Source organism: Pan troglodytes, chromosome 11 (assembly GCF_028858775.2).
Source record: "Pan troglodytes isolate AG18354 chromosome 11, NHGRI_mPanTro3-v2.0_pri, whole genome shotgun sequence".
NCBI lineage: Eukaryota > Metazoa > Chordata > Mammalia > Primates > Hominidae > Pan > Pan troglodytes.
In genome coordinates, this window is record NC_072409.2 from 29,309,612 (window position 1) to 29,325,549 (window position 15,938).

Genomic DNA, 15,938 nt, shown 5'->3' on the forward strand with positions numbered 1-15,938 from the left:
CTGCCTAGAGCACCCCGCCCTTCTCTTCACCTGGCCTATTCTGAGGCTTGTGTAGGGCTACAGGGGAGAGAGGAGGGCGGCTCAGACCAAAGTTCCAGCAGTGACAGTGCTGAGGGCTCAGATTTTGAATGTTTTGAAAGTAGCACTAACTGAGGCCAAGGCAGGTGGATCGCCTGAGGTCAGGAGTTCGAGAACAGCCTGGCCAACATAGTGAAACCCCGTCTCTACTAAAAATACAAAAAATTATCTGGGTGTGGTGGCGGGCGCCTGTAATCCCAGCTACTGGAGAGGCTGAGGCGGGAGAATCGCTTGAACCCAGGAGGCGGAGGTTGCAGTGATCTGAGATCATGCCATTGTACTCCAGCCTGGGCAACAAGAATGAAACTCCATCTCAAAAAAAAGAAAAAGAAAAAGAAAATAGCACTAACTGGCTGGGCATGGTGGCTCACACCTGTAATCCCAGCACTTTGGGAGGCTGAAGCAGGTGGATTGCTTGAGGTCGAGAGTTCGAGACCAGCCTGGCCAACATGGTGAAACCCTGTCTCTACTAAAAACACAAAACTTAGCCAGGTATGGTGGCAGGTGCCTGTAATCCCAGCTACTCAGAAGGCAGAGGCACGAGAATTGCTTGGGAGGCAGAGGTTGCAGTGAGCTGAGATGGCGCCATTGCACTCCACCCTGAGCAACAGAGCGAGACTGTCTCAAAAAAAAAAAAAAAAAAAAGTAGCACTGACTGACAGGATTTGCAAGTGGATTGGATATATGGGTTGTAGGTGTGTCGTAGGAAAAGACTGGTAAGCAGTCTAAGCAGTGGCTGGTCTGGTGGCTTTATTCTTGGAGAGGTCACCAGGAGAATAGCCTTCAATGAGTTCCAGTCCAAGTAGTAAGACAATGGGTACCACTGGTAAGACTGCATGGATAGATATTAGTCTACTTATCTCCTGCCCTAGAGGCAGCAGGAGAAACAGCAGGGCATGCCACACCCAGAAGCTGGCTTGCATTGAAAGTGACCACTTCCTGTCCTAAATGCATTTGCACTCGTGGTAGGGCTGTTAAGATTAGGAGAGTGAGGCAGAGTGAGGAGCATTCAAATTTTGTTTGATATTTTGGTATCTAAAGGCCTATAAAGTGTCTACTGTCATATTATCTGTGAAAGTAGAGGTCTCTTTTTTTCTTGTATTATTCCAAGAAAAAGCACAGATTAATTTTTTTTGAGAACCTAATGTATAGGAAAAACAAAATGGAACCCCTTTTTAAAAGCGTTTACCTTTTTAAAAATGGTACATTATTAGCCGGGCGCAGTGGCTCACAATCCCAGAACTTTGGGAGGCCGAGGCAGGCGGATCACCTGAGGTCAGGAGTTTGAGACCAGCCTGGCCAACATAGTGAAGCCCTGTCTCTACTAAAAATACAAAAATTAGCTGGGCATGGTGGCGGGTGCCTGTAGTCCCAGCCACTCGGGAGGCTGAGGCAGGAGAATTGCTTGAACCCGGGAGGCGGAGGTTGCAGTGAGCCGAGATCGCGCCACTGCACTCCAGCCTGAGCAACAGTGAGACTCTGTCAGGAAAAAAAAAAAAGGTGCATTATTGTGTGCGTGTGTGTGTGTGTTTTAATTAGACTTTACGTTTTACAGCAGTTTTAGGTTCACAGTGAAATGGAGCCGAAGGTACAGATTTCCCATATACCCCCTGGGGAGCCTCCCCCATTATCAACATCCTGCACAGGATGGTACATGCATTACAACTGATGAACACTTTTTTTTGTAACTTTTTATTTTTTTGTGGTGGAGTCTCACTGTATTGCCCAGGCTTGGAGTTCAGTGGCACTATTTCGGCTCACTGCAGCCTCCACCTCTCAGGTTCAAGCGACTCTCCTGCTTCAGCCTCCCAAGTAGCTGGGATTACAGGCACCTGCCACCACACCTAGCTAATTTTTGTATTTTAAGTAGAGACGAGGTTTCACCATGTTGGCCAGGCTGGTCTTGAACTCCTGACCTCAAGTGGTCTGCCTCAGCTTTCCACAGTGCTGGGATTATAGGCGTGAGCCATCACACCTGACCAAACTCTTTTAACTTTTTAAAACTTGTTTTGAAAAAAATGTAAACCTGTAGACAAGCAGGAAGGATAGTAAAGGTTTAAGTGACCCTCCCACCTCAGGCTCCCAAGTAGCCGGGACTACGGCTACTTAGATTAACAAAATAATAACTTTTTTATTGTGGTAAAACGCACATAACAAAATTAACCATTTTATTTTTTGTTGTTGTGTATTTATTTTTTTATTTTTATTTTTTGAGACAGGGTCTTACCCTATTGCCCAAGCTGCAGTGCAGTGGCACAAACAAGACTCACTGCAGCCTCAACCTCCCCAGCGATCCTCCTACCTCAGCCTCCTGAGTAGCTAGGACTACAGGCATGAGCCCCATGCCCAGCTAATTTTTTAATTTTTTGTAGAGATAGGGTCTCACTGTATTGCCTAGACTGGTCTCGAACTTCTGGGCTCAAATGATCCTCCTGTCTTGACTTCCCACATTGTTGGGATTACAGGCACTAGTCACCACACCTGGCCAGAATTGACCATTTTATTTTATTTTTTTGAGACAGGGTCTCACTCTGTCATCCAGGCTGGAGTGCAGTAGCACCAAAATTTATGATTTTAAAGTGTCAATGCAGTGGCATCAACTACATTCAGTGTTGTGCAACCATCACTACTCCCTAGTTCCAGAACTTTTTCATAAATAATGACATTAGCCACACATGCTTTATTCTCTGTACTGCTTGCTGCTACTGCTACTGCTACTGCTACTACTACTGATTATTATTTTTTTGATTGTTATTTTCTGGAATTTTGGCATTTAAATAGCAAATATCATAATCCTTTAACCCTAAATACTTAAGTAGGTATCTCCTAAAATCAAGAATGTTCTCTTTTATTATATAGTTTATTAAATTCAGGAAGTTTAACACTGATATGATGGTATTATTAAATATATTGTTTGTTTTCATATGTTGCTACTTGTCCCAATACTGTCCTTAGGGAAATTTTGGGTTTATAGCCCAAATTTCTATGTAGGAACACCTAGAACTGCATTTTGTTGTCATGTATATTTTGAAATAGTTTCTTAGCCTTTTTTTTTTTTCTTTTTTTGGTATTTTATGACACTGACTCCTTGAAGATTATAGGCTAGGTTTTTTTTAATTTTTTTTGTAGAATGACCTTCAGTTTGAGTTTGTCTGATTGTTTTTTCATGATTAGGTTGGTTTGTGTTTTGGGCAGGATTACCACATAGGTGGTAATGTCTTCTCCAAACATCAGTCAGGAGGCACTGAATGTCACTTATTGTGATGGTAACTTCGGTCTCCTGGTTGAGAGTTTTTAATGGCACTTAAAAGAATTTTTTGGTGGGATTTCAAATTGCAGAGGTGATGGAATGTATATTTCTAGTGACCAGTGTGCAAAAGATGAACCTTTGACTTTTTTTTTTCTCAATCATTTCTCATGTTAGGGTGGTGATGATGTCATGGCCTGCGTCCATGATGACAATGGCAGGGTCCGCATACAGCACTTCTATAATGTAGGCCAGTGGGCAAAGGAGATTCAGAGAAACCCTGCCAGAGATGAAGAAGGAGTTTTTGAGAATAATCGCGTCACCTGCAGATTTAAACGCCCTGTGAATGTTCCCAGAGACGAAACAATTGTTGATCTGCATTTGAGTTGGTATTATCTGTTTGCTTGGGGTCCAGCCATTCAGGGTAAGCTTACATTTCAGCATCTGGATTAAACGCCAGACACCACTGTGCTTGTGTTCATTGTTAATTGAAGTCACACTGTGTGCACAAGAGAGCGATAAGCACTCTGGATCATTTAAAGGAAAAGGAGATGCGACTCCTACCTTCAGAAGGTTGTCATGGACTTATTATAATGGACTTATTATACGGACAAACAAATGAACAGTTACACACATGCAAAGCTACAGCAGTACAAGATAGTATGTCATGAGTGATATGCTTAATGAAACAGATCATATATCTGCTGTATGTAGGGCTCTGTTCAATTCTCACAGCATTCTTATTTACTCCTCACCATGTCCTTGAGAGGTATAGGTATTATTGTCCTTGTTTTAGAGAGATTGAGAAACTTGCTCAAGGCTATACAACTAATTAGTAGAAGAATTAAAATTCAATCCTAAGTCTGTCTGACCCCAAAGCCCATGAATACTCTTAACTGCTATGCTGTAAATATAAAAAGACTGAACAGGGGCCAGACGTGGTGGCTCATGCCTGTAATCCCAGCACTTTGGGAGGATGGTTTGAGCCCAGGAGTTCAAGACCAGCCTGGGCACTATAGTGAGACCCTGTCTCCATTCAAAAAAAAAAAAAAAAAAAAAGAAGAAGAAGAAGAAAGAAAGAAAGAATAAAAAGTACTGAACAGGAAGGGCTTCTGGAGACTTCTCCAGAGATTGACACCAAGCATTTCATTAGGGCCCACTTTGTGACTATTCTGTTAGTCACAAATCTACCAAATTATCCCATAGTTTAACCCATTACTCCTTAAATATTTATGTGTATAGGAATTACCTGGCTATATTGTTAAAGTGCAGTTTTCTGTAGGTCTTCCCCTCTCTCCTCCCCTCTAGTGGTCTCCCCTCCCCTTCCCTCCTCTCCCAGGGTCTTGCTCTGTCACCCAGGCTGGAGTGCAATGAAACAATCACAGCTCACTGCAGCCTCCACCTCCCAGGTTTAAGTGACCCTCCCACCTCAGGCTCCCAAGTAGCTGGGACTAGAGTCATGCGCCACTATGCCTGGCTAATTTTTTTGTATTTTTAGTACAGACGGGGTTTCGCCATATTGCCCAGGCTGGTCTTGAACTCCTGGGCTCAACCGATCCACCAGCTTTGGCCTCCCTAAGTGCTGGGATTACAGGTGTGAGCTACCATGCCTGGCAAGATTCTGCATTTCTAATAAGCTCCCTGGTCATGCTGGTTCATTGATGACCTCATTTTGGGTGGCAAGTCTCTGCAGCATTTGCCCAGCAAAGACCCAAGGATATCATGAGACCTTTTAGAGACTGCTAAAATCAAGTTACACTGAGTCTTGAGCATTCCTTCTGGTTGATTAGCCTAAGGGCCTGCTCAAGAATGGAAGTGAGTTTGGTTTGCAGTCCTTGCACTGAGAATTCATTCTGGCTCCTGGTAACTGCATCTTTCTTTACTGTGTGCTCATCAACTATTTGCTGCCTAATCTGATCTGGTTGTTTTTTTCCTTCAATTCGTTTCCACCAATCAGCCCAGAGATGACATAATCTACCTTTTATTTTGCCTGTTGCCAATTGGGAAGACACTTGACTGTCTCCAGATTGGTGACACCTTTTCCATTTGCTAATTTCCCAGATTACCAACAGTGGCTCTGCAGTTATAACTTCAATGACTTTCGGTACCCTGGGAAATAAATTATATCTCAGCCTGGAGAAATGGGGTAATCTAAAATAGTGGGATCTGAAGTCTAAAAATTTGAGTTTGAGTATTGGTTCTGCCCCTTGGTAGCTGTATAATATTTAGCCTGTTATTTAATTTCTGAATTTCATTTCCTTATATCTAAAGTGGGGATAATAATACTTCCTATTCCATGGAATTATTGTAAGGATTAAGTGAAAACAAGTATTTGAAATTGCTTTACCAATTGGAAAAAGTTGTATTTTCAGAAGGTCATCTTTTTACATATATGGCAGACTAGCCTAAAGTTCAAAGCCTTCTCCAAATCTGGTCCTGCTTTACCTGATAAGCTCTCTCAAAACTTCTGTTCTTCTCACTAACTCTAAGCAAAACAGGCACATTCCTACCCCATATACTGGCTTCTGCTTTTCTTGTTTCCTGAATGCCCTTCTATTTTTTTTATGTTTTTATTTTTATTTTTTTTGAAATGGAGTCTCACTCTGTCGCCCAGGCTGGAGTGCAATGGCGCGATCTTGGCTCACTGCAACCTCAGCCTCCCGGGTTCAAGCAATTCTCCTGCCTCAGCCTCCCGAGTAGCTGGGATTACAGATGCCCACCACCACACCCAGATAACTTTTGTATTTTTAGTAGAGACGCTGTGTCACCATGTTTGCCAGGCTGGTCTCAAACTCCTGATCTTGTGATCCGCCCACCTCAGCCTCCCAAAGTGCTGGGATTACAGGCATGAGCCACCACACTCGGCTCCCTGAATGCCCTTTTAATTGATTATATCCTACCTATTCTCCTAAGGTCTCTGTAAGGGGGAAAACTTTGAACTAAGGCTTGAAAGGGGTATGAGGTTGGATTTCACTCAAGGAAGGCATGAACTGTAGGCGCATAGTTAAGTTGAGCAGCCCTTGCAGGTGACCAGTGAGCTGAGGTTAGGTAGGAGAGGTGACTGGGATCTATCAAGAGAAAAGTCTGCTCTGTTACCCAGTCTGGAGTGCAGTGAAACAATCACAGCTCACTGCAGCCTCCACCTCCCAGGTTTAAGTGATCCTCCCACCTCAGCCTCCCAAGTGTCTGAAACTACAGGCATACAAACCTGAGAAGTTTGATTTTTGCTAACTGGGGCCAGCACAGACACTAAGCAGGGACCTGACATGTCAAGTTTGGCAGGGCTTCCCTAGCAGATAGGACCTTAAAAGCCCTGACTCTGAGCCCTATTCCTAAGGAGACCTTTGCACTGAATGTATATGCCTTAGTCTCCCTAGCCCAAGTTTCAAATGGATTATTCAGGAGGTCAGACACTTTTAATCAACTGAAGATTATTAAATATATTTTACACACAGTCTGTACTTCTTTCCACTTGTAACAAAATTAAAAGAAAGTTTCCCATCCAAAGACTTGTTTGGCACTTTAATCATCCCACTTTCTATACCATTCTACCCTAATCTGCCAGACACACAGACACACGCAGACACACACCCAGTATACCACACTCCCTCTGGCATGGCCTGGGCAGGCTACTAAGTGTCCCACAGACAGTGGAGGAGGGCTTCCATCTGTAAGGGAGACGTTAGTAGTGTTGTCAGGAGTTGTTGATGATCCATATATATACAAGATAGATTTGAGGGAAAAAGTTAGTAGTCTCTGCTGTTTGAAATAAAAATATAGTTTGCCCATTTGGGTATTAATAAGACAAAACTCATTAGAGCCGTTTTAGGAGGCAATCATACAATAATCACACAAAATTGTGTAACTAGTAGTTTTAAAATTGGGATGGCAGGAAACAGACCAACAGCATTGTTCTGATAGGGGGAGTGCAGATTAATAAGAACTAGTCTTTTTGGATAAATTTAACTAATTTCTATGTTCTTTATTATATGTACAACGATAGAGAATTCTGATAACTCAAATACCTGAATCCAGATCTTTGTAACCACTGCTTACGTATTCAACACTAAATAGACTTTTGATTTTTCCATTGTTTGCCTATACCATTATAAATCTGTTCTTTTTTCAATTGCCCCCGCCCTTCTCTTTTTTTCTTAAAGGCTCTATCACTCGACATGATATAGACTCACCGCCGGCTTCAGAGCGTGTTGTCAGTATTTACAAGTATGAAGACATTTTTATGCCATCAGCTGCCTATCAAACCTTCTCATCTCCATTTTGTTTGCTTCTGATTGTTGCTCTGACCTTCTACCTATTGATGGGAACCCCCTAACCACAGCTGCAGGGCCAACAGATTACATGGATTGGGAAGTCTTTAGTATAAATATATTTTTTAAAGAATATCCAGTATAATTTTAGCTTCAATTGTTTAAGAAAAAAAGCCTCATATAATTTCAGCTTTTTGGAAGAAAGAACAAGCTTCTTTTGTAGTCAAAGAAGACTGTTTAATAATGACCCTATACTTTTGGAACGTACTTACACCTTTTCTAAGCACTTTCACATATGTTTTCTTATTTAACTTCACAACATCTCTGAGTTGGACTGATGAAAATTATGATTGCCATCTTCCTGAATGGGATTTGAGACCCAAAAAGACTGCCTTTTTGTGATCCACATACCATATAACTTTGGCTAGAAATGACAAATAGAAAGGCAGAGAAGGAACTAAGTATAGAAATCATGTCTCAAAACAGTCTTTACTATGAGTGCTATAGCACAGAGAGTTATTTTGAATATTACTAGGGAGAACTTTACTGAATGTCATAAGTTCACAGTCAGTCTTTTGGGCAGAAGAAATTTCAAATTTCCATAAAGCAGAAGTGCTTTTGGATATTTACACAGCCAATGGGGAGATTGGAGAAAATACAATGATATGAAAATAGTTCATATTTATTTGAAATTTTGGCCGAGCATGGTGGCTCACGCCTGTGATCCCAGCACTTTAGGAGGCCAAGACGGGCAGATCACCTGAGGTCAGGAGTTCGAGACCAGCCTGGCCAATGTGGTGAAACCCCGTCTCTATCAAAAAGTACAAAAATGAGCCAGGCGTGGTGGTGCACACCTATAATCCCAGCTATTCAGGAGGCTGAGGCAGGAGAATTGCTGGAACCCAGGAGGTGGAGGTTGCAGTGAGCCGAGATTGTGCGACTGCACTCCAGCCTAGGTGACAGAGCCAGACTCTGTCTCAAAAATAACTAACTAAATAAATAATATTTATTTGAAATTTCTTCTCAGTTAGAGAGCAGCTATGGGAAAACATTTTTACTGCTATTTGCAAAGGTTAGAGACCAAACTGTGAGCATTCCTGAAGATGTAAAGTTGTGTTAATGATATTAAAAAAAAAAAAAGGGAATTCTTAGCAGTTAGAATTTGAACTTTTCTACCACTGAATTTTATAAAACTAAGGTATTCATCTGTGGTTACAGTGAATTCTCTTGTCAGAGCCAGCATACCTTAAGTATGATTAAAAATGTATTTTTTTTTTTTTTTGCGATGAATTTTCCCTCTTGTCGCCCAGGCTGGAGTACAATGACGTGATCTCAGCTTCACTGCAACCTCCGCCTCCCAGGTTCAAGTGATTCTCCTGCCTCAGCCTCCTGAGTAGATGGGATTACAGGCATGTGCCACTATGCCTGGCTAATTTTTTTGTATTTTTAGTAGAGATGGAGTTTCACCATTTTAGTCAGGCTGGTCTCGAACTCCTGACCTCAGGTGATCCACCTGCTTTGGCCTCCCAGAGTGCTAGGATTACAGGTGTGAGCCACCGTGCCTGGCCTAAAAATGTGTTATATCAGACAAAACATCTTAGTAAAAATTTAGGGCATTTTAATAATAAGCCAACAGTTTTTGAGACTGTAGAGATTTTGAGTAGAATTTTTTTTATGAGGTGGCTTTTAAAAAAATAGTTGAAAATGGGAAAATGACCCATAAAGTGAATTCACCTAGAATATCCATTTAAAATGTTCAGACTTGTGGCTGAGCATGGTGGCTCACACCTGTAATCCCAGCAATTTGGGAGGCCGAGGCAGGTGGATCACCTGAGGTCAGGAGTTCGAGACCAGTCTGGCCAACATGGCTAAACCATGTCTCTACTAAAAATACAAAAATTAGCCGGGCGTGGTGGCACATGCCTGTAATCCCAGCCACTCGGGAGGCTGAGGCACGAGAATCACTTGAACCTGGGAGGCAGAGCTTGCAGTGAGCCAAGATTGCGCCACTTGCACTCCAGCCTGGGTGACAGAGGGAGACCCTGTCTCAAAAAAATAAGTAAAATAAAATATTCAGACTTATAAACTGGACAGGTAGTCCCCATAATTCATAGTAATGCCTTGACATTAGGCGCCCCAAAGGACTCCTTTGTTCTTTGTTCCAAATGTCTGTGCTAACTGCCCATTTTGAGGAGAGAAGTCTGCAGGTATAGTTAGTGCTGCTGAGACATTTCCACTGTGGCATTCTAGAATTCTCTGGCTTGCCCTTGTTGCTTTAAAGCTGGTTCCAACTTCGTGGGCTTTATGATTGAGCAACACTGGTGATTGTGATTTCTAATACCACCCTCCAGATTCATGTCACAGGTGAAAGTCTGCCTGTGGGGAGAGCTTTCACATTCTCCTGGAGTTGAACCAAAATAAGGAAAACATCAACAAACACAGTTACCAAAAGCTTCCAAGGAGGAATGGAGGAGAAATACTGTTCATTGCAGATGGGGAGAAATTAAATGACATCAAGTGCATAATGGAACTGGGTGGGATTCAAACTCAAGTCCCCTGGTTCAAGTCCTTGACTCCACTCTGGGCATGGCTAAGTCTGGCCTGTGTCTCATCTTCTCAGCTCTAGTGGCTGTTTAGTAGTGAAGATACTGATATGCAGGCAGCCATGTTGTAAATAAGAAGCAAATATTTTTATATTTCTCTCTCTTATGTGTATAATATTTGAGCTACAAACAGGTTAAAACAAAAGAGAGACTTCAGCTTAGTAGCAGGCAGGGAAGGAAGAAGTGAATGCAGCTTCCTTCCGCTTACATTTCTAATCAAGCTAATTATTTCACTAGTGATTTCTCATTTGATTACCGATTTTGCTTATTTATGCTTAGAACTTTCAATGACTTCTCAGTACCATTAAGGTAAAATGCAAGCCATTTCTGTGACCTGCAATATCATCTTTTGCCACTCCTCCTCACTTGCTATGTCTTAGCAAGACTGAGAGGCTCTCAGTTCTTCAGACCTGCTCTATCTCACCTCTCATTTTGTTCATATTCTCCACCTCTTGTGCTTGATGAACTCCTATTCACCTATCAGGTCACAACTTAAATATTTTTTCCTCCAAATCTCTGGACTACATAGGTCCAGGTCCCCATCAAATGCTCCCATAGCACATTGGGCTTCCTCATCAACATGCTCATTATACTTTTCTAGAATTGCTGGCTTGTCCTCCTTGTTATCTCCCTAATGCAGAGACCATTACTCATCATTGTAGCAGACATTTATCCATATCAGGTACTCAGCAAACATTTGTGGAATGAATGTATATGTGAAACTATACTTCTATGGCAAGTTTGTTTGGTTCAGAAGGCTTGCATTTCATGTATATTGGGAGACTGGCCAACATTTTTATATTCTTCCTCCTATGCTCAAACCATAAATAATTATGTTAGCAAACACTGAACTTTGTCTTTTGAAACATAAATAGAAACATCCTTAGTAACAGTACTAACAGTAATCATTTTTCAGAAATAAGAATTCACACCAGTGATACAGAATGGCCTTTGACCATTATCTCAGAGAACTACCAGTCGATAGACATGCTGAAGTGAGAATTCCATAGACTTCAGTTTCATTCATCCCTACTTAATATAAGAGAATCAACTTCTATTTTATGTCTGTATTCCCATTTTCTAATATACTACTTGTCACAGAGGAGATGCCCAACCAGTGTTTTTTGTAAAGTACCTGAATAGATTAATAATAATGCTAGTGAAATATATTTAGTGCTGTTCTAAGCACTTTACATGAATTAACTCATGTAATCCTCACCGCAACCATAGGAAGTAGATTCTATTATTTATCCAATTTTACAGATGAAAAAACTGAGGCTGGTCACTTGACATAAATTACCAGTGCTGGCCAGGACTTTAGAGACCATTTAATCCAATGCTCTTTTTTTACAGAGGTGCAACTGAAGCCTAAGGAGGTGATATGATTTCCTACACATTCATGCACCTTCATGCACATCCATTAAAACTTTTATTAAATGGAACCCACTATCCACACTCCAATTAGCTAGGTGCCTTTTTCCCCCATTTAGTAATTTACAATTAATCGGAGGACTTTTTATAGTTATATTTAGAGGAAAGGAGCATGTTTTACTCTATATCAACTTTCTTCTCTGCTTAAAAGCATTTTGATTCTTTATTTTACCAGTCATTTTAGTTCTTTTAATAGGTTTAATACACAGATCAAACAAGACTTAAATACATTTTTAACAATGTGACAATTTAAAAGGAATTGCCTAAAACCTAGGGCTTCTAACTTGGAGCCCAGTGCTTTTTTTATTGCTCCGCTGAGTCAAAAGGTGAATATATAAACATGATTTCAGATAGAATGCAGAAGCTGTATTTAATTAAGTTGGCTTTTGTCATTAAAGAAATCAGAAAGTTTGGACAACTCAGGAATGGATTTCCATCCTAGATGGTATTTACTACTATTTCTGGAATTAAGTTTACTGTCTATATTCAGGATTTTGTGCATAAGAGACGTGACCACTGAGGTTGTGTGTCATTCTTATCTCTACTCCAGGGGTCAGCAAACTTTCTCTGTTAAGGGTCAGATAGTAGTTTTTTGGCTTTCAGTCTCTGTTTGGCTCTGCTATAAACAATACATAAATGAATGAGCATGGCTATGTTCCAATAAAACTTAATTGACACTGAACTTTGAATTTCATGTACTTTTCAAATGTCACAAATGTTTTCCTTTTGATTTTTTTCAGAAAGCCATTAAAAAAATCCAAAGACCATTCTTAGCTTGCAGGCTGCACAAAAACAAGAAGCAGGCTGGGTTTGCTTATGGACTGTGGCTTTCCCACCCTTGTTCTTAGATAGGGACACACCAATATATCATGATTAGTTGTAAAGGATACTGCCAGTAACATATTATTACTGGTTAGTTGTAAGAATATCAAAGTTAGTGAATAATTTGCTTTTAAAATAAATTATTGTTGATTTATTTTTATAAATAAATGGCACAGGGCATCTCATGCTCTTGCATTCTAATATATTTTCTGGAATTGATGCAAAAGTGGTGGCAGTAAAGTACAGAGCTGGCTAAGCAGCAGTTTTGTCTTAAGTAACTGTGGTGATCGTGGACAACCATCACTGCTGAACTGCTCTTCATGGTAAGGATTTCAGTGTTTCAGAGTAATTCATTAACCTAGAGATGTTTTAAAAAGTTGTATTGGCCGGGTGCAGTGGCTCAAGCCTGTAATCCCAGCACTTTGGGAGGCCGAGGTGGGCGGATCACGAGATCAGGAGATCGAGACCATCCTGGCTGACACGGTGAAACCCCATCTCTACTAAAAATACAAAAAAAATTAGCCGGGCGTGGTGGCGGGAGCCTGTAGTCCCAGCTACTCAGGAGGCTGAGGCAGGAGAATGGCGTGAACCCGGGAGGCGGAGCTTTCAATGAGCCGAGATTGCCCCACTGCACTCCAGCCTGGGTAACAGAGCAAGACACCGTCTAAAAAATAAATAAATAAATAAATAAAATTTTAAAAAGTTGTATCAAAATCTGCTGCACCATGGGAGTGTTTTACACATGTGATGTGGCATCTACCTTATGTACCATAATGGAAAAATGTTTGAGAACCACTGCACTAGGCCAGAGGCTGGGATGTGTATACTTTGCTGCCGTGTATAATTGTATGTCCTTGTTCTCTAAACAGAATTGGTTATGTTTAGTGAACAGTTAGGTGGTTCTCCGTGTGTTTATATACACAGACGATCCCCGAATTTGGATGGTTCAACTTCAGAGTTTTCAAACTTACGATGATATGAAAGTGATATACATTTGATACATTCCTACAACTTACAATGGGGTTATGTCCCGTAATTGTTTTGACTTATGATAGTTTCAACTTACAATTGATGGGTTTACTGAGACATAACCCTCTTGTAACTTGAGGAGCATGTGTATATTTGTACATACGTGATGGTGTGTGTTTATACACAAAGGCCTGAATATACACACCATGAGCATTTGAAGGTCTTTGTCAAGGTTGTTTCTGTTTCTGATCTCTTGCCTACTTTAAAACCCAAGAGATAGAACATTATGCATATTACAGGCAAAACTATGCTTGAGTTTATAGCAATGTAGTTTGTAGAAAGGATTCCTGGATGTTTTAGTAAGCCTTGCCTCCTCCATTCAACATTATATGAATTGTTAAGAACATATAAAGTACCACTGTTGAATGTGACTTTTCTATACTGTTAGTTAAGAAACCAAGACTAGTGTTAGCTGAGTGACTGGCATGTTGATGCAACCTATACAGGTTTTGTATTTAATTAGGTTCCTTATTCAGTTATTCAAGTATCCAGTTATTTAGTTTCAAGTTAGATTTCTTTGTTTTTATATTTAATAAAAGACTGGCATATAAGTTCCTCTTCGTGAAAATAGTGGCTAGGCTAGTGTGATTTTAAGTATGTCTGGCAACTCAAAATGTAATGGATTCATCAAGCTATTTGGGATTTTTAACATAAAATACACTGCTGCTTGATTAATGTGTTCAGTTTTCCCCTGGATATTTGCTATTAGGCTGATAGCCATTTGGTTGGATTCTTCTGGAGAGTAATTGATTCTCTAAGGTAATAGGTTACTGCAGTGGGTGTAGCATTCACCCAGGTCACTAGAATCCTACCTGTTTCATCACATAGAAGGCCCTGGCCATGGGGAAGAGTGAATGCAGCTTCTCCGGATGCCTTATTCCCACAGACATGCTGATATGCTGGAACAATCTGGCTCCAGGAGTATTAATATACTTTTTTGAGACTGTCTACAAAATACTATTTTGTAAAAACTATGCCTTTACATAGAGATTGATAGGTTATATTTGTTTTATAACAATTGTGTGCCTAATGTTCGATTGTGATTAATTTTGAGATTTATGTATATTTATAAGCCTATCTTATGTAAATTTTTACTCTAAGATGTGTGGCACATTACTAATAAAGATGTGGATTTCTATTTATGTAAAGTAATTGTAGCAGTATTCCTAGATGCTACCTAAATGATTGTTCTGTCCATTTGCCATCACAAATACTTTTATCTTTGGATGATTATGTTAGTCAGAATATATTAATTAGATTTAAACTTTAAAATAAGAATTACAACATAGTTTGAAATTCTTCCTGTTGATGTAATTAAAGTTAGTTTATAATTCCTTATTGCTTTGCGCTGGTGCATTTTTCTTTTCTGTTTCTGGTTTTAAATCTTTCATCAGTAAAGTCACTCTCATTTCTCCCTGAATCTATAGACCTTGGAGAAGACGATAACCTGTCTTGTCTGACAAAGAGGAAAATCATGTTGCTATCATCAGGTAAAAATTCCTGTAGAGAAACAATTTGTAAAATAATCTTACATTTATAGCTTTGGTTTAATACTTTATTAGGTACTGAATGGAGGCCTATAATCCCATTTCAAGTGTATCAGTTGGTTAATTGCACATGGCTAGCTCTAAGAATTTCAATAATCAGCATTATTGGCAACTAAACCATATAATATGTTGAGAATAATTAGAGTTTAGTTGTAGAGCATAATGAATCACCAGGGAGGTCATTGAGCTGCCAGTACTACAGGGGCTAGCTTGAGAAGATCAAGGAATGGCATGTTAAGAAAGAATCAGGCATTGCCACATTCTGCATTCGAAGCTCTAATTTTCACCAAAAAAAAAAAATTCAAATATTTTGTTCTTTGTTTAGTATTCTGCTTGTTTCGTGTAGTATTTATTTTGCAGTATCCTGAGTGGACAGCCCAGCTATCAAATCTGTTCCTGGCTAATGTTTGACTTGGAGATTTCTTAGGGCTCAGTCACAGGTACAAGGATCAGATGATCAGATGATAAGCTATAAGAAGAGACAGAGGAACTGCAATGGACATGAGAGTCACCTGCGTCCAGGAGGTTAAGACGCTTTAACCATTCATTCATTCATTCAATCAATCAATATTTATTTATTTATTTATTTATTTATTTTTTTAGACAGGGTCTTTCTCTGTCACCCAGGCCAGAGCGCAGTGGCACGATCAGAGCTTACTGTAGCCACAACCTCCTGGGCTCAAGCAATCCTCCCACCTCAGCCTCCCAAATTGCTGGGATTACAGGTGTAAGCCACTACACCCAGCCAGTAAATATTTATCGAAGACTCTTATGTGCTCGTCCTTGTGCTAGACATTACACAGAGAGGACTCTAGGAAGAACAGTTCTTGATTTCTGCCCCCACCCTGGGACTCACCCTGGGGGCCTGTTCGGAGAGTCAAACAAACACACACCATGACAGTACCTTGTGGTG

General features: G+C 40.4%; 1 protein-coding gene across 1 annotated transcript in view; it reads left to right on the forward strand.

Moving 5' to 3' along the window:
* The window catches only part of FRRS1L (ferric chelate reductase 1 like), a 36,884-nt gene extending 22,068 nt beyond the window's left edge, over window positions 1-14,816 (forward strand). Inside the window, exons 4-5 of the mRNA XM_003312224.4 lie at window positions 3,503-3,749; window positions 7,486-14,816. Of these exons, the coding sequence (XP_003312272.2) occupies window positions 3,503-3,749; window positions 7,486-7,658 (420 nt within the window). The 3' untranslated portion in view covers window positions 7,659-14,816. The remainder of the gene's footprint in view (window positions 1-3,502; window positions 3,750-7,485) is intronic.
* The last annotated feature ends 1,122 nt before the right edge of the window (window positions 14,817-15,938 follow it).